We start from the raw sequence: 20217 nt of genomic DNA, 5'->3' as shown, positions 1-20217 counted from the left end.
TACTTAAAACATATAGCAAGAAATGAGGGAGAAAAATGGAACAGAAGTGAGTACAAGTAGGGTGAAATGACCATGTTATTTGAGTCATGTATTATGCAGTGATCATGTATCCTGTTTCTCACTTTGTTCCATCAGGCTTTCTCTGATGGTTGGGTTATAAGAACCAGAGTAGAGGTGAGTGAAGGTCTTCAACAGCCAGAAAATGATTGGAGCCGCCATACTCTTGACTTTTTAGAGAGGTGTAGGAGCAAGTGTTCCTCACCATAGCTATGAACTAAGTAACTGACAACCTGCCAAGAAGTGATGAGTTTTATTTGCATGTTTTGGGTATAGCATGCATGAGGTTGTGTTAGGTTACTGATGGATGATTGATTTGGTGGGAGCCATAGCTGTGCCTCTGAAGATAATGTAATAAATGCTTTATGGATGTTCTAAAATGTTAATTTAGTCCTTCCATGCTTTATTCCTTCCTTTATGACAGTATTCTTCACACACTTGCTTCATTTATTACATAGTGTTTTTCAGGTTGCTCCTTACTATGTATACCTGAGACACCTTATGAATCTTACCTGTATCTCTCATTTGCTTGTTCAGTATCTATACTTGGCATCTCAAGAGGTTTGCCTGTTCTAAGTGTTTGTATTCTTTCCCTTTAAAATATAATTGAATATTCTTAAATCATACAACAAATACAAATTTACAATGTCTATTAATATTTATTTTATAATTATTTCTATTCTACATCCTATACAGAAGATCGTTAATCTTCTAGTTGAATAATTTTCTCCTCAGTGATATATAATCTGCTATTTAGCCATTGAAATTTTCATTTTTAGTACTATATATTTTAATAGGTAGAAGTATTGTTTGGTTCTCTTTCAGATTTTGTTTTCTTAATAGCTCTTTTCTCCTATTTTTAATATCCCTTTATTTAAAAAAAAAACATTAAGCATACTTATTTCAGTAGTTCATACCTCTAGTAGTTGCTGTCTTTATGGATTTGATTCTGCTATCTGCTTTTACTATGGATTTCACCTACTGCGCATCATTCCCTTGTCCACTCTTAATTTTGAAGGTCAACTCATATTCGTTGGAACTTTTTCTAAAGTCTTTGATACTCTGTTATGAAGATTGGTTTTTCCATAGAGGATGTTTTGGTTACTTTTAAGTGTCTATTGAAACTGAAAATGATCATCTCCAGTTTTTACGGATTACTCAGGTCATGTGATAAATACATTGCTTTTAAAACTTTTCAATAAAGACTGTTTTCCTTTCTTTGGACAAAGTAGGTCCGTGATGGAAACTTTCTTCTGGAAATTTTTAGAGTGAGGGGAATAGTGATGTTGGTGCACTGGAAGTGCACTTCATATGATCCTAGATTTTCTATGAAAGTTTCTCATTATAACCACCTTTCTGATGAGATGCTAAATACCAAATGTCAAGATTATCTGAGTGAAGTAAATGTCCTGAGGTTGAAAGTTGGGTTTGAGTTTACTTTTTATCTCTTTGCACTGAGGCTTTCAGTTCAGTTCAGTTCAGTTCAGTCTCTCATGTCCGACTCTTTGCGACCACATGAATTGCAGCAAGCCAGGCCTCCCTGTCCATCACCATCTCCCGGAGTTCACTCAAACTCACGTCCATCGAGTCGGTGATGCCATCCAGCCATCTCATCCTCTGTCGTCCCCTTCTCCTCCTGCCCCCAATCCCTCCCAGCCTCACAGGCTTTTCCAATGAGTCAACTCTTCACATGAGGTGGCCAGAGTGCTAGAGTTTGAGCTTCAGCATCATTCCCTCCAAAGAAGTCCTAGGGCTGATCTCCTTCAGAATGGACTGGATGGATCTCCTTGCAGTCCAAGGGACTCTCAAGAGTCTTCTCCGACACCACAGTTCAAAAGCATCAATTTTTCAGTGCTCAGCTTTCTTCACAGTCCCAACTCTCGCATCCATACATGACCACTGGAAAAACCATAGCCTTGACTAAACGGACCTTTGTTAGCAAAGTAATGTCTCTGCTTTTGAATATGCTATCTAGGTTGGTCATAACTTTCTCCTTTTGTGTTTAAATTTGAAGGAGTGTAAGAATTTTTTAAAGTAAGTAAAATTTAAAAAAGTAAATTGACATAGATTTCTGCATTATGAGAAAGATAATGGCCACATAGTTTACCTCTCTACACTTTACTTAACAGTAAAGAGAATCTTATCAAGCATCCATTCTCATGCATTCTATATTCTTAAAATTTAATATATGTTTCTTAATAATATTAAAATTGATGCTTTTGAACTGTGGTGTTGGAGAAGACTCTTGAGAGTCCGTTGGACTGCAAGGGGATCCAACCAGTTCATTCTGAAGGAGATCAGCCCTGGGATTTCTTTGGAAGGAATGATGCTAAAGCTGAAGCTCCAGTACTTTGGCCACCTCATGTGAAGAGTTGACTCACTGGAAAAGACCCTGATACTGGGAAGGATTGGGGGCAGGAGGAGAAGGGGATGATAGAGGATGAGATGGCTGGATGGAACCACTGACTTGATGTACGTGAGTCTGAGTGAACTCCGGGAGTTGGTGATGGACAGGGAGGCCCAGCGGGCTGCGATTCACGGGGTCGAAAAGAGTCGGACACGACTGAGCGACTGAACTGAACTGAACTGAATAATATTAAAAATAAACACATAAATAAACAGATTTTGGTAATTCCATCAATGTTAATGACCTATTGTGAAATATTTTATAGTTGACAAGATTTAAGGAGTACTCATTTATGCAAGTAACACCAGTGTTCCTATATATTATCAACCTTTTACTTGTGTCCTCTATATTTAACTGTTCACAATATGTGTAATATGATTTGGGCTGATTTGACTATACACATCACACCCAGATGAGTAATTTCTGACATAAGGAAGTTTGTTTTTATTAATACTAAGATTGATTTGATTATCTTAATAAAAGAAGTAGAAGATCAAAAACATTTTGTATTAGGGTATAGCCAATTAACAATGTTGTGGTAATTTCAGGTGAACAGTGAAGGGACTCAGCTATACATATACATGTATCCAAAATAGCTGAACAGAGGAAAAAAAAAGAAATAAAAATATCCAAGACAAACTAGTATAAACAATAAACAGGTATATTAGTTTATGTGAATGAGCAGACCTACGGATATTGATTTGGGATCCCAAATAAAACCTGAATCCCACCCTAACCCTGATATTACCCTTGAAGTTTGTACCAGTTTGAGCTTTTTACTGTTATGTGTAAAAAGAAGTTGATACTATAAGGAAGAGATTTCAAATTGTAAAATTGGCTAAACTGAAAAGAGAATGGTGATAAATTGTTTGTCCTGAGCTGGGCAGTTGGTCTTTCTTTTTATGTAGTTGAGAAATAGTTGGTTAAATTTTTATTTATATTATAGATTGACCTTTGCCTACAGAAGGTATGAAATTAGGATGATTAGTTGGAAAAAATAACAGATATTGAATATTTTGATTACTTTTGGGGTCCTATGTATCATCAACATTTTGCTTATCTCTTCTCTAACTCTAATAGTATATTATTTTAAGAAATATGCGTATAATAATTAACTTGAAATGGATATAAATGAAATCAGTGAAGGAGGAACATACAAATTTGATAAGAAGGGTCTTTTTTGCCCATGATCTGGGATTCAATTTGATGAAACTTTTGCCATTTGGGAGTCTTATCAAATAAAAAGGAAAATGTATTTTCCCCGAGATAAAGTTAGGATTTGGAAAGGTAAGACATTAGAAGAAACTAGTATCTTCTGTAAAGCATTCTCTTTCTGAGTCAAAGACTAGTAAACCTCATAGAAAGGTAGAACCTTTGATGATAAAGAAATACTAGTCGACCCCCAGGCAGAGCTTAGCTGAAGTAAGTTGTTAAACTTAATCCTGTTGGGAGGGCAGAGAAGAATGTCTTCATGCTGACAGAAAGGTTTTTTTTCCATCTAGAAAGTTGTTTGTTTTCAAGGGTGGGCATTAAAAATATGAACTTGCTTACTGAGTTTTTAGGGAATGGAGTGACCAGATAAATCTAGAGCTATTTTATTTATTTATTTATTTTTTTAATGTTAAGACTGCCTGGTCTCTTTCAAGGCAATTTTATCATCCTATTTTTGCTTTGACTTTTTTTAAATTTTATTTTTACTTTATTTTACTTTACAATACTGTATTGGTTTTGCCATACATCAACATGAATCTGCCATGGGTGTATACGTGTTCCCAATCTTGAACCCCCCTCCCACCTCCCTCCCCATACCATCTCTCTGGGTCATCCCAGTGCACCAGCCCCAAGCATCCTGTATCCTGCATCGAACCTAGACTGGCGATTTGTTTCATATATGATATTATACATGTTTCATTGCCATTCTCCCAAATCATCCCACCCTTTCCCTCTCCCACAGAGTCCAAAAGATACTTCTATACATCTGTGTCTCTTTTGCTGTCTCGCACACAGGGTTATCGTTACCATCTTTCTAAATTCCATATATATGTGTTAGTATACTGTATTGGTGTTTTTCTTTCTGGCTTACTTCACTCTCTATAATCGGCTCCAATTTCATCCACCTCATTAGAACTGATTCAAATGTATTCTTTGTAATAGCTGAGTAATACTCCATTGTGTATATGTACCACAGCTTTCTTATCCATTCTTCTGCTGATGGACATCTAGGTTGTTTCCATGTCCTGGCTATTATAAACAGTGCTGCGATGAACATTGGGGCACACGTTTCTCTTTCAATCCTGGTTTCCTCAGTGTGTATGCCCAGCAGTGGGATTGCAGTTCTATTTCCAGTTTTTTAAGGAATCTCCACACTGTTCTCCATAGTGGCTATCCTAGTTTGCATTCCCACCAACTGTGTAGGAGGGTTCCCTTTTCTCCACACCCTCTCCAGCATTTATTGCTTGTAGACTTTTGGATCTCAGCCATTCTGACTGGCATGAAATGGTACCTCACTGTGGTTTTGATTTGCATTTCTCTGATAATGAGTGATGTTGAGCATCTTTTCATGTGTTTGGTAGCCATCCGTATGTCTTCTTTGGAGAAATGTCTATTTAGATCTTTGGCCTATTTTTTGATTGGGTTGTTTATTTTTCTGGAATTGAGCTGCAGGAGTTGCTTATATATTTTTGAGATTAGTTGTTTGTCAATTGCTTCATTTGCTATTATTTTCTCCCATTCCGAATGCTGTCTTTTCACCTTGCTTATAGTTTCCTTTCTTGTGCAGAAGCTTTAACTTTTAATTAGATCCCATTTGTTTATTTTTGCTTTTATTTCCAGTATTCTGGGAGGTGGGTCATAGAGGATCCTGCTGTGATTTATGTCAGAGAGTGTTTTGCCTATGTTCTCCTCTAGGAGTTTTATAGTTTCTGGTCTTACATTTAGATCTTTAATCCATTTTGAGTTTATTTTTGTGTAAGTTTTCTTTCTTTTAATATATTTCACCCTAACTGTGGTGCTGGAGAAGACTCTTGCGAGTCTCTTGGACAGCAAGGAGATCCAACCAGTCCCTCCTAAAGGAGACCAGTCCTGGGTGTTCATTGGAACAACTGATGCTGAGGCTGAAACTCCAATATTTTAGCCACCTCATGCGAAGAGTTGGCTCATTGGAAAAGACCCTGATGCTGTGAGGGATTGAGGGCAGGAGGAGAAGGGGACGACAGAGGATGAGATGGCTGGATGGCATCACCGACTTGATGCACATGAGTTTGAGTGAACTCTGGGAGTTGATGATGGACAGGGAGGCCTGGCGTGCTGCAATTCATGGGTTTGCAAAGAGTTGGACACGACTAAGCAACTGAACTGAACTGAACTTTTTTATTCTTTTAATGTATTTCACCCTAATTTTAACTCATCAGTGAAAATATTTAAGTGAAGGAATAAAGTGATAGAGCCCACTTAAAACATTTCAGAAATGGAAAAATTGCTTTCCTTGTTTAATTTTTTCTTTTGCTGTTTAATAGTAATGGTAGCAGTAAGCTTCCTACCTGTTTCATGATTTTAGTTCAAATGATTTTGCTCTTTCATCACATGTAATAAATATTACCGGTTTTTGGTGATTGTCTATATGATATTGAAGTAGCTTACTTTTATATCCGCTCTTAAAAATTTTTGAATAATGATTGGTTATTGAATTTTATCTTGTGCCTTTCCGCATCCATTTATATATTTTCACATTTTCTTTCTATTATTTATGTAATGAGCTTTGTAATAGTTAATCATAGTGCTCTTATTATTGTTTGCTTACGTTGCTGAATTCTTTTTACTCATGTTTAGAATTTTTACATCTGTTCTCAAAGATTAGATTGGGTATGATTTTCTTCTTATTGCCTCATTGGACTGAACAGGGCTTTGAGTACAATGTTGAATGTGTTGAATAGGTTGGGTGAGAGATGTTATCCCTTGTTTTTGATCTTATAGAACTAATGTTTATTATTTTATTATTACAATATTAAGTTATTTATGTCATTTATCTAGTAATATTTTGAATACATTAAGTTAAATAAAACATAATATAGTCATCTTTTTATCTGCCAGAGGTTGGTTTCAGGACCTGCTGCAAGTACCAGAATTCGCAGAAGCTCTAGTTATTTACCCTTGGTCCTGTATACCTATGGTTTTCACAGTGTGATAGATTCAACCCACCACAGATACTATAGTACTTTTTTATTGAAAAAAAATTCATGTATAATTGACTCATGTAGTTCATACTTGTGGTGTTCAACTGCGTTAAAATTAATCTCATCTATTTATTTTCACTGTTTTTTAGTGTAGCTAATATAAACTTTTAAGTTATTTTATGGCATACGTTACATTCTCTTGGACAGTGTTGCTGTAGAGTAGTATTCCGAGGTGGAAATAAGGTATTTCATAAATGGAGAAAGAAAGTAAGAAGAGCTCACATTGGTTATCTTATATCCCTATAGATAATTTAGTCATGTTCTAACATTATATTATAAAATGCATAGCCAGGTGTAGTTTGATAATTGTTTGGGCATTCATATCACCAGAGGTTTCTTAGCACTCATTCATCCCTTGATGAATGTTGATGAGAAAGTCCTAGAGTACCTAAATAGTTTTATATAATAATAATATGAAAACAAGTATATTAAATTTACCACTATGTTTTCTAAAATGTAAGTGAACTCAAAAGTAGTTTTCTCCCACTTTTTTTGGTGAAAAGACTAAACGGGAATTCCATCTTCCTTATATTCAGCCACTTGTTCTTGTATAAAAAACGTGAAAAATCTATTAGTGAATGTGAAAAAAGATGGATTTACAAGCACAAAGGATTTGATGATAAACTCTTTAAGGAACTCTTTTTTCAGCCTGGAACTAATATAACAGAAAAGTTTGCACGCTGGAAATATGTAAGTACAATTATTTTATTATGTTTCTCTTTTATTACTATTTTTATTTCTTTATTTTTTATTATGTTTCTTTGAAATACTGTTAAGATACTATAGTTATAGTTCATATTATATTAATAATTTCCTTAATCTCTTTTAATATCTTCTATTATCTTGTTAATATTCTTCTTGATATTTTTGTGATGTGATAAAAGTCATATAATATAGTATAAATATAATTTTTGTGGTATATTAATCACTCAAAAACTAATTTCTGCTTTGTATATATGTTTTCTCTTATTATTACAAGTAATTATTAATAGTGATGTAAAATCTCTTCTTAGTAGCTGAAAACATAAAGAAATATTTAGTTTATTAAAAACTGCTAATTATACGTATAGCAAAATATTCACTGAGTGATTTATGCTAAATTATGTATTGCTTTAAGGACACAATAAAAATAGAAAGAAATTTGTGTTTATTGAGTGCCTACTATGTACCAGGCACTGTGCTAGATATTTCGCATGTGGTAGGTAGTTTATACTTCACAATACTATAATATAGGTACTTTTACCTCTTTTTTTATGAATAGGGAAACTAAACCTCAGAGGGGTCAATTAACTTGCTAAAAGCCAGACAGTTAAGTGACATTGCTGGGACTTAAGTCAGAGATCTTCTGACCTCAAAATTTGTGCCTTTTTAATTTTTTAGAGTTTTGCTTTGAACCCTAAGGTTAAAGCGTCTGCCTGCATTGCAGGAGACCTGGGTCTGATCCCTGGGTCAGGAAGATCCCCTGGAGAAGGAAATGGCAACCCACTCCAGTATTCTTGCCTGGAGAATCCCATGGACAGAGGAGCCTGGTGGGCTACAGTCTATGGGGTCGCAAAGAGTCAGACACGACTGAGTGACTTCACTTCACTTTATTTTTTAGAGTTTTGCTTTGAATACTAGGTAACTGTAAAAATGAAAACTTGGCATTATAGTATAATTAACTGAAATGAACTTTTTGTGAATTGTAAAGCACTGTTTTTGTATGTAAACTCCTTCGTATTTGCAATTGTACCTGAGTAGCCTGAGCTACAAATGTTTCTATTAACATAATTAGAAGGAAATGCATAATTAGAAGGAGTGCAATTAGTCTGATTTCAGTGTATTTGAGGACATGTGTTCTAGACACAGTAGATATAGTAATGTCCTCAATCCCTTAAATCCCACCAAAGTTCTTCCATTGAATAAAAGGATAGGTTTTAAAAAGCAAATTATCCTATTCAAAACATTTTCCTCACTAGCACCCAGTGCCAACTGTATTAATTTACTCCAGATGATAGTATGCACTGTAAAGATTATATGAAACATCTTTTGGCTCTCTTTGTAGAATATATATTTAGTAATTTCAGCATGTCCCATGCTTTTTAATGTGCTTTATATAGAGAAGACTTTCACTGATGTTGTATAGTGATATCCAAGTTGGATATGGATGTGTTGTATACTGATAATCAATTTAGGTATGCCAATATCTAATAACCATATGTAAATACAGATCCATATATACATACATTCATATATAATATGTTGTATTATAGCAAGCAACTATTACAGATACATAAATAGGAATAGGATATATTATAAAGGTTATGTTATTTAATACCTATGAAGATATGTAAAATATACAATTTTGGATCTTTGGAAGTATTTTGAATACTACAAATATTTTGCTAAAATATATTAATTATAAGGAGTTTTCTAAAGCTCCTTGATGTTAGTAACACTATTAACCACATCACTACTAATGTCATTTATTAAAGCTATTCTTTTCTAGTCTTATGTTTTTTCACTGCTTATAGCTACCATTCATGGAGCATTATTCATAGAACATTATTGAAGTTGTCTCCAAAGCTCAATTTCTTTTTTAAATTTATTTTTTGCTGTGCTGTTTCTTCATTGCCTTGTTGGCTTTTCTCTACTTGCGGTAAACCAGGCTACTCTTGCTCGCAGTGTGTGGGCTTCTCATTGCGATAGCGTCTCTTGTTGGAGCGCATGGGCTCTGGAGTGTGTGGGCTTCTGTAGCTGTGTCATGTGGAATCTTCCTGGATCAGGAATCAAACCTGTGTCTCCTTACCACGGAGCCACCAGGGAAGCCCAAAGCTCACTTTCTGAAAGTAACTGAAGTAATTTTTCTCTGTAAGATTCATCTTTGAATCTATGCCTTTTATATAAAATTGCCATTCCATCTTATGTTAGTTTCATTTTTAGTCTTTTCTTCAGCTCACTCTGTTGATATATTATTCTTTTATTATTTTTACTACTCACTTGTCTAGTCTTTATTGACTTGGTTTGTTGGAAACTATAGTGAGAATAATTAATACCCTAGATGCCTAAGAAAACCTACGGTCCAGAAAACACTAAAGAAGTTAGGGAGGAGAGAAGGGGAAGGCTTGAGAAAATATCAGCATTTAATAATGGAAGCTCATTAGAAAAATATACTGAGAGCAAAGTAATGGAAAGGGTTAAACAAGAAAGGAATTCAGGTTTCAGTAATTAGATAAAGTAATCATTGTCTGAATCTGCTCCTGTTTTGAGATGAAAGATCCAGAGGAGTGAGTTCAAGACACATTCATTTAGGAAATGTTGTGTTTTAAAGCCAAAAGTCCCTATGAACATCCAGAGTTTATGGTGCAAGAATAAAGTGTAAATGAGATGCAGAACCAAAAATCAGAAGCCATGATGAAAGAATCTGAAAAAAAAAAAAAAGTATCGACATAGAACAAACTGAGAATCTAAAACAATTGCTATGGACATTATTTGTCCCTGACTTACAGATTTTCATCAGAGGTGGTTTTTCTCTTGTTACTGAATCAGTTCAGTTCAGTTCACTCGCTCAATCGTGTCCGACTCTTTGCAACCCCATGAATCGCAGCACGCCAGGCCTCCCTATTCATCACCATCTCCCGGAGTTCACTCAGACTCATGGCCATTGAGTCCATGATGCCATCCAGCCATCTCATCCTCTGTCGTCCCCTTCTCCTCCTGCCCTCAATCCCTCCCAGCATCAAAGCCTTTTCCAGTGAGTCAGATCTTTGCATGAGGTGGCTAAAGTACTGGAGTTTCAGCTTTAGCATCATACCTTCCAAAGAAATCCCAGGGTTGATCTCCTTCAGAATGGACTGGTTGTATCTCCTTGCAGTCCAAGGGACTCTCAAGAGTCTTCTCCAACACAACAGTTCAAAAGCATCAATTCTCCGGCGCTCAGCCTTCTTCACAGTCCAACTCTCACATCCATACATGACCACAGGAAAAACCATAGCCTTGACCAGATGGACCTTAGTCAGCAAGTAATGTCTCTGCTTTTCAATATGCTATCTAGGTTGGTCATAACTTTTCTTCCAAGGAATAAGCGTCTTTTCATTTCATGGCTGCAGTCACCATCTGCAGTGATTTTGGAGCCCAAAAATAAAGTCTGACACTGTTTCCTGTGTTGCCCCATCTATTTCCCATGAAGTGATGGGACTGGATGCCATGATCTTCGTTTTCTGAATGTTGAGCTTTAAGCCAACTTTTTCGCTATCCTCTTTCACTTTCATCAAGAGGCTTTTTAGCTCCTCTTCACTTTCTGCCATAAGGGTGGTGTCATCTGCATATCTGAGGTGATTGATATTTCTCCCGGCAATCTTGATTCCAGCTTGTGTTTCTTCCAGTCCAGTGTTTCTCATGATGTACTCTGCATTGAAGTTAAATAAGCAGGGTGACAATATAAAGCCTTGACTTACTCCCTTTCCTATTTGAAACCAGTCTGTTGTTCCATGTCCAGTTCTAACTGTGGCTTCCTGACCTGCATACAGATTTCTCAAGAGGCAGGTCAGGTGGTCTGTATTCCCATCTCTTTCAGAATTTTCCACAGTTTATTGTGATTCACACAGTCAAAGGCTTTGGCATAGTCATTAAAGCAGAAATAGATGTTTTTCTGGAACTCTCTTGCTTTTTCCATGATCCAGCGGATGTTGGCAATTTGATCTCTGGTTTCTCTGCTTTTTCTAAAACCAGCTGGAACATCAGGGAGTTCACAGTTCACGTATTGCTGAAGCCTGGCTTGGAGAATTTTGAGCATTACTTTACTAGCATGTGAGATGAGTACAATTGTGTGGTAGTTTGAGCATTCTTTGGCATTGCTGTTCTTTGGAATTGGAATGAAAACTGACCTTTTCCAGTCCTGTGGCCACTGCTGAGTTTTCCAAATTTGCTGGCATATTGAGTGTAGAACTTTCACAGCATCATCTTTCAGGATTTGAAAGAGCTCAACTGGAATTCCATCACCTCCACTAGCTTTGTTTGTAGTGATGCTTTCTAAGGCCCACTTGACTTCACATTCCAAGATGTCTGGCTCTAGATGAATGATCACATCATCATGATTATCTGGGTCATGAAGATCTTTTTTGTACAGTTCTTCCATGTATTCTTGCCACCTCTTCTTAATGTCTTCTGCTTCTGTTAGGTCCATATCATTTCTATCCTTTATCGAGCCCATCTTTGCATGAAATGTTCCCTTGGTATCTCTCATTTTCTTGAAGAGATCTCTAGTCTTTCTCATTCTGTTCTTTTCCTCTACTTCTTTGCATTGAATGCTGAAAAAGGCTTTCTTATCTCTTCTTGCTATCCTTTGGAACTCTCCATTCAGATGCTTATATCTTTCCTTTTCTCCTTTGCTTTTCACCTCTCTTTTCACAGCTATTTGTAAGGCCTCCCCAGACGGCCATTTTGCTTTTTGCATTTCTCTTCCATGGGGATGGTCTTGATCCCTGTCTCCCGTACAATGTCATGAACCTCAGTCCACAGTTCATCAGGCACTCTATCTATCAGATCTAGTCCCTTAAATCTATTTCTCACTTCCACTGTATAATCATAAGGGATTTGATTGAGATCATACCTGAATGGTCTAGCGGTTTTCCCTACTTCTTCAATTTAAGTCTGAATTTGGTAATAAGGAGTTCATGAGCTGAGCCACAGTCAGCTCCCGGTCTTGTTTTTGTTGACTGTATAGAGCTTCTCCATCTTTTGCTGCATAGAATATAATCAATCTGATTTCGGTGTGACCATCTGGTGATGTCCATGTGTAGAGTCTTCTCTTGTGTTGTTGGAAGAGGGTGTTTGCTATGACCAGTGCATTCTCTTGGCAAAACTCTGTTAGCCTTTGCCCTGCTTCATCTGCATTCCAAGGCCAAATTCGCCTGTTACTCCAGGTGTTTCTTGAATTCCTACTTTTGCATTCCAGTCCCCTATAATGAAAAGGACATCTTTTTTGTGTGTTATTTCTAAAAGGTCTTGTAGGTCTTCATAAAACCGTTCAACTTCAGCTTCTTCAGCATTACTGGTTGGGACATAGACTTGGATAACTGTGATATTGAATGTTTTGCCTTGGAGACTAACAGAGATCATTCTGTCGTTTTTGAGATTGCAGCCAAGTACTGCATTTCGGACTGTTGTTGACCATGATGGCTACTCCATTTCTTTTGAGGGATTCCTGCCCGCAGTAGTAGATATAATGGTCATCTGAGTTAAATTCACCCATTCCAGTCCATTTTAGTTCGCTGATTCCTAGAATGTCAACGTTCACCCTTGCCATCTCTTGTTTGACCACTTCCAGTTTGCCTTGATTCATAGACCTGACATTCCAAGTTCCTATGCAATATTGCTCTTTACAGCATCGGATCTTGCTTCTATCACCAGTCACATCCACAACTGTGTATTGTTTTTGCTTTGGCTCCATCCCTTCATTCTTTCTGGAGTTATTTCTCCACTGATCTCCAGTAGCATATTGGGCACCTAATGACCTGGGGAGTTCCTCTTTCGGTATCCTATCATATTGCCTTTTCATACTGTTCATGGGGTTCTCGAGGCAAGAATACTGAAGTGGCTTGCCATTCCCTTCTCCAGTGGACCACGTTCTGTCAGACCTCTCCACCATGACCCGCCCGTCTTGGGTTGCCCCGCAGGCATGGCTTGGTTTCATTGAGTTAGACAAGGCTGTGGTCCTAGTGTGATTAGATTGACTAGGTTTCTGTGAGTATGGTTTCAGTGTGTCTGCCCTCTGATGCCCTCTTGCAACACCTACCATCTTACCTGGGTTTCTCTTACCTTGGGTGTGGGTTGTCTCTTCACGGCTGCTACAGCAAAGCACAGCCGCTGCTCCTTATTTTGGACGAGGGGTATCTCCTTACCACTGCCATTCCTGACCTTCAACATGGGATAGCTCCATAGACTAACAGACATATAGAATTTGGTGGTAATTAGATCAAGCTATAGGGACATTTATATATTATTATGGAGGATTTTTTGGAAAATCTAGCTATTATTATGATGAATTTTGGTGGGGTACCCAAAAATATTTGAAATCTGCTTTGGCACAGTCAATCTGTTTACTCAAAAGATTACTCAAAAGTTACCAAGGAGAATCTATGTATAGAAAGTAATAACTAACAAAACAGTTCCTAACTGGGGCTTTGGTCTAAAATTAAATTGCAATATTTTAGTAACCTGGGCCACGCTATGAGATATTTTTTGTCACCTATGCTTTTTTATCTTGAATAGTTATTTTCTATATTGCAAACATGAATTTTAGAAGGGATATAGTATAAGAGAAAGTCACACTCATTCTAATCTAAAGGATAAAGATTTGGAGTCAGGGAAATGAACTTGTCATGTATTTCTTTCAGAGTAGCTTTGTTTGTGACTGAAAGACTACTCTTTCAGAGTAGTGACTCTTTGTGACTGGATGGACTGCAGCACAACAGGGTTCCTGGTCCTTCACCATCTCCTGGAGCTTGCTCAAACTCAGGTCCATTGAGTCGGTGATGCCATCCAACTGTCACATCCTCTGTCATCCCCTTCCTCTCCTACCTTCAGTCTTTCCCAGCATCAGGATTTTTCCAGTGAGTCAGCTCTCCCCATCAGGTGGCCAAAGTATTGAAGCTTTAGCTTCAGCATCAGTCCTTCCAATGAATATTCAGGGTTGATTTCCCTTAGAATCGACTAGTTTGAGCTCCTTGCAGTCCAAAGGAATCTCAAGAGTCTTCTGTAATACACCATTTGAAAGCATCCATTCTTCAGGGCTCAGCCTTCTTTATGATCCAGTTCTCACATCCATACATGACTACTGGAAAGCCATTGCTTTGACTATTCAGACCTTTGTCAGCAAAGTAACGTCACTGCTTTTTAATATGCTGTCTGGGTTTTCAAAGCTTTTCTTCCAAGGAGCAAGCATCTTTTAATTTTATGGCTACAGTCCCCATCCAGAGTGATTTTTGAGCCCAAGAAAATAAAGTCACCATGTCCGTTGTTTCCCTATCTATTTGCCATGAAGTGGGATGGGAGCAGATGGGACGAGAAGATGGGACCAGATGCCTTTTCTTAGTTTTTTGAATGTTGAGTTTTAAGTCAGCTTTTTCACTCTCCTCTTTCACCTTCATCAAGTGGCTCTTTAGTTCCTTTTTGCATTGTGCCATAAGATGGTGTCACCTGCATATCTGAGATTATTGATATTTCTCCTGGCAGGTTTGACTCCAGCTTGTGCTTCATCCAGTCCAGCATTTTGCATGATGTACTCTGCATATAAGTTAAATAAGCATGGTGACAATATACAGCCTTGATGTACTCCTTTCCCAATTTGGAACCAATCTGTTCTTCCATATCAAGTCTAACTGTTGCTTCTTGACCTGCATACAGTTTTTTCTCAGGAGATGAGTAAAGTAATCTGGTATTCCCATCTCTTGAAGAAATTTCCGCAGTTTGTGTGATCCCCACAGTCAAAGGCTTTATCATAGTCAGTGAGCAGAAGTAGATTATTTTCTGGAATTCTCTTGCTTTTTCTATGATCGTTGGATCAGATGTTGGCAATTTGATCTTTGGTTCCTCTGCCTTTTCTAAATCCAGCTTGTACATTGGGAAGTTCTCAATACACATACTGTTGAATCCTAGTTTGAAAGATTTTGAGCATTACCTTATAGCATGTGAAATGAGTGTAATCATTTGGTAGTTTGAACATTCTTTAGCATTGCCGTTCTTAAAGATTGGAGTGAAAGCTGACCTTTTCTGGTCCTGTGGCTGAGTTTTCCAATTTTTTTTGGCCTATTGACTGCAGCACTTTAACAGGATCATCTTTACAATTTGAAATAGTACAACCAGAATTGCATCACCTTCACTAGCTTTGTTCATAGTGATGTTTCTAAGGCCCATTTGACTTCACACTCTAGAATGCTTGTCTCTAGATGAGTGGTCACACATCATGGTTATCTGGGTAATGAAGATCTTTTTTGTATAGTTCTTCTGTGTATTCTTTCCACCTCTTCTTAACGTCTTCTGTTTCTGTTAGGTCCTTCCTGTTTCTGTCCTTTATTATGCCCACCTTTGCATGAAATGTTCCCTTGGTATCGCTAATTTTCTTAAAGAGATCTCTAGTCTTTCCCTTTTTATTGTTTTCTCTATTTCTTTGCATTGTTCATTTAAGAAGACTTTCTCATCTGTCCTTGCTATTCTTTTGAACTCTGCATTCAGATGGGTATATCTTTCCTTTTCTCCTTTGCCTTTTACTTCTCTTCTTCTTTTCAGCTATTTTTAAAGCCCACTCAGAAAACCATTTTGCTTTTCTGAGTTTCTTCTTCTTAGAGATGGTTTTGATCACTACCTCCTATTCAGTGTTATGAACTGTCCCATCCGTAGTTCTTCAGGCACTCCGTCTATCAGATCTAATCTCTTGAATCTATTTGTCACTTCCACTGTATTATCGCAAGGGATTTGATTAGGCCATACCAGAATGACCTAGTGGTTTTCCCTGCTTTCTTCAATATAAGTCTAAATTTCGCGATAAGGAGTTCATGATCTGAGCCACAGTCAACTCTCGCTCTTGTTTTTGCTAACTATATAGAGCTTCTCCATCTTTGAGCGCAAAGAATATAATCAATCTGATTTCACTGTTGACCATCTGGTGATGTTCATGTGTAGATTCTTCTTTTGTGTTGTTGGAAGAGTGTGTTTGCTATGACCTGTGCATTCTCTTGGCAAAACTCTGTTAGCCTTTGCCCTGCTTCATCTTGTACTCAAAGGCCAAACTTAAGGCCTATTACTGTAGGTATCTCTTGACTTTCTACTTTTTATCCCAGTCTCCTATGATGAAAAGAATATCTTTTGGGGGGAGGGGTATTACTTCTGAGTTCTCGTAGGTCATCACAGAACCATTCAACTTCAGGTTCTTTGGCATTAGTGGTTGGGGCATGTACTTGGATTACTGTGATGTTGAATGGTTTGCCTTGGAAATTAACCAAGATCAATCTGTCGACTTTTGAGATTGCACCCAGGTACTGCATTTTGGACTCTTTTGTTGACTTATGAAGGCTAGTCCATTTTTTCTAAGAGATTCTTGCCCACAGTAGGAGATATAATGGTCATCTGAATTAAATTCACCCATTCCAGTCCATTTTAGTTCATTGATTCTTAAAATGTCAGTGTTCACTCTTGCTATCTCCTGTTCGACCACTTCCAATTTACCTTGATTCATAGGTTCCTATACAGTATTGTTCTTTACAGCATTGGGCTTTACTTCCATCACATGTCACATTCACAAGTGGGCATTGTGTTTTCTTTGGCTCCATCTCTTCATTCTTTCTGGAGCTATGTCTCCAGTCTTCTCCAGTAGCATCTTGGGCACCTACCAACCTGGGGAGTTCATCTTTCAGTGTCATATATTTTTGCCTTTTCATACTGTTCATGGTTTTCCCCAGTCAAGAATACTGAAGTGGTTTGCCATTCCGTTCTCCAGTGGACCACATTTTGTCAGAACTTTCCACCATGACCCATCCATCTTGGGTGGCCCTACATGGCATGGCTCTTTGTTTCACTGAGTTAGAAAAGATTGTGATCTATGTAATCAGTTTGATTAGTTTTCTGTGATTGTGGTTTTCATTCTGTCTCTTCTCTGATTGATAAGGTAAGAGACCTGTGGAAGCTTCCTGATGGGAGGGATGGGCTGTGTGTAGAACTGGGTCTTAACTTTGGTGGGTAAGGCCATGCTCAGTAAATCTTTAATCTAATTTTTTGCTGATGGGTGGGTTTGTGTTCACTCCCTGTAGTTTGGCCTGAATGACCTCCTTCAAAAGGACTTATACTGGCAAGTCCTACTCAGTCTCTTGTGGGGTCACTGCTCCTTTTTCCTAGGTCCTGGTATGCACAAGGTTCTGTTTGTGCCTTCCAAGAGTCTGTTTCCTCAGTCCTTTGGAAGTTTTGTAATCAAAATCTCATTTGCCTTCAAAGTGTAATTCCCTGGACATTCTCAGTCCCTTTATCAGATCCTCCAGTTTGGAAATTTCAGTTGTGGGCTTACAACTTTCATAGCAGTGCGAGAACTTTCTTTGGTATAACTATTCTCCAGTTTGTGGGTCACCTGCATGGCGACTCTATGGTAGGGCTAATGATGACTTTCTCCAAGAGGGCTTACATCATACTCCACCTCTTCCAGGACTGCTGCTACCTTGAGAACCCCTATGGTAGGCCACGGCTGACCTGTGCCTCTACAAAAGGCACTCAAATACTCAAAAGCAGGTCTGGTTTAGTCTCTTGTGGAGGCCACTGCTCCTTTCCCTGAGTCTTGATTCTCACAAGGTTTTGTTGTGCCCTTCGAGCAGCTTAGTTGCCTCCTTTCCTGTTGCCCTCATAAACTCACCTCTGAATCTTCCTTGAGCTGATGTAGTAATATGTTGTTTGGTATGAAAGGAATCACCTAAGAGGTAAGAAAACGTGATGGCCTGGAACCTTTACTGTTAAAACCTCCTGGAAAGGAAGAACATTCTATGTGTTGTGGATCTCTATCTTCTTTGGCAGCCCAACTCCTAGAATCATATTCTAATTTTTTCTTAGGACTTCAGTAACAGTCTCCTATCTTGAGGCACTGGTATTGGAATTTCACACCCTTTATCTTGACTCATCTTCTGGAGAGGGTACATATGTTCTCCCTAGTTATCAGCAAATGAGGAAAAAGATCAATAGGGCAATCCAATCAGTTTCTCTGAAACAAATTTCTTACTTTGAACTACTTCTAACACAATGAATGTTCACATCTTGTTCTCCTTTATGGCATTATATAGTTCCTGGAAACATAATATAATATAGGAATCATCTATACTAAAGTAAGATTTGCTTTAGAACTGCTAATTTGTTTGAATTCTAGGATACTTTTATTGATTTTCCTTTGCTTCCAAAGATTTATTTTTATCATAACTAATACAGATAAAACTATTACATTTCATGTTGAATACCATTTCTATAAAATAAAATAGAGCAAAGTATACTCAAGTTTAATCCTTCTGTGAACCCTTTCCATTGATCACTGTTAAATACAACACACACATACACATACACACACACACCCCTGAGGTTGTTTAATGTAATATTTAATAAGATTCAAAAATATAAACTGACTTTTTAATTATATCATATGCATTCAAAATACATGAAAATCCAAACCATCAATATGTTAATTGTGGTTATTTAAGAGGCAGAATGTTATTATTCCTTTCTTTCTGACTATTTTGTATATTCATTTTTCTAATGGAAATCATGTTTTATTTATATAATAAAAACAAAGTTTTTGCATTGTGGATAAAAACATTTTTCCCCATTTTTTATAATATAAGTATATAAATATTGGAGAAGGCAATGGCACCCCACTCCAGTACTCTTGCCTGGAAAATCCCATGGGTGGAGGAGCCTGGTAGGCTGCAGTCCATGAGGTTGTGAAGAGTAGGACACGACTGAGCGACTTCACTTTCACTTTTCACTTTCATGCATTGGAGAAAGAAATGGCAACCCACTCCAGTGTTATTGCCTGGAGAATCCCAGGGATGGGGGAGCCTGGTGGGCTGCCGTCTATGGGGTCGCACAGAGTGAGACACGACTGAAGCGACTTAGCAGCAGCAGCATATAAATATTGCTTTCAGGAACCTCTATTTTGTGTTATATTCCACATTAACTATTCTCTTTTTTTAGTTAAACATTCTCTTTAGAGCACTTTTAGGTCCCTAGCAAAATTAGCAGAAAGTAAGGAGAGTCTCTATGTACTGCCTGTCCCCACATATGTACAGTATCCATTATCCACATCCCATACCACAGTGGTATATTTGTTACAATCAATGAACCTACATTGACACAACTCTATAATATTATAAGCCAAAAAATGCTGAAAGTACTTTTGACCTTTTCTTTGTTTAGTTTAACAGTAAATTATATTAAAAAGTATTAAGATGGTTGATCTTATATCAGATTTAGAAAATATGGAATGGGTCACTTTATTTCATTAAGTGGGTTGTTTAAAAAACTTGTGGATAGATATTTCATTTTTTGCATTTCATTGTTTTCTGAAGAGACATTCCTTACACTAGGAACTGACCTTTGTTATCATGAGCTTCTGGGATGTTGTACTAACTCATCTAAGTCTTAAGAAAAAAGCTTTGTAGTAACTTCCTTACATCTTCTCTAAGAATTGCTCTTTTTTATTGCCTATTAGTCATTTTCAGGCCCCGTCAGCATAACAGCTCATTTCAAATGGGTATTTTTTGAATACTTAGAATGCCCTTAGCACTATAACAAATTCTAAGACCTTAAAAATTGCCATCAAGCAGTTACTATCTGGAACTTTTAGGGAGATGGGGGGAAATAGGAGAAACTTACTGGGTAGGGACTGATGATATAATATGTAATTGAAAGGTGTAGGCAAATTCAAAGCAAGTTTCATCAGTTGCCTGACTGACGTCTAAGGGTCTGATCAGAGGAGTTGGAGTTTTGGGAAATAGTGGCTTTTAGGGTAAGATAGAA

General features: G+C 37.5%; 1 protein-coding gene across 3 annotated transcripts in view; it reads left to right on the top strand.

Annotated features, from left to right (window-relative positions):
• Positions 1-20217, top strand: part of LRRIQ3 (leucine rich repeats and IQ motif containing 3) — a 196866-nt gene that overhangs the window by 56582 nt on the left and 120067 nt on the right. For all 3 annotated transcript variants that reach the window (XM_042249812.2, XM_060400306.1, XM_004002083.6), the window contains exon 5: positions 7233-7386. In XM_042249812.2, the coding sequence (XP_042105746.1) occupies positions 7233-7386 (154 nt within the window). The remainder of the gene's footprint in view (positions 1-7232; positions 7387-20217) is intronic.

The sequence above is a fragment of the Ovis aries genome, chromosome 1 (assembly GCF_016772045.2).
Source record: "Ovis aries strain OAR_USU_Benz2616 breed Rambouillet chromosome 1, ARS-UI_Ramb_v3.0, whole genome shotgun sequence".
Lineage (NCBI taxonomy): Eukaryota > Metazoa > Chordata > Mammalia > Artiodactyla > Bovidae > Ovis > Ovis aries.
Note: the sequence above shows the minus strand (reverse complement) of the source record. Positions and strands in the feature narration are given on the sequence as shown.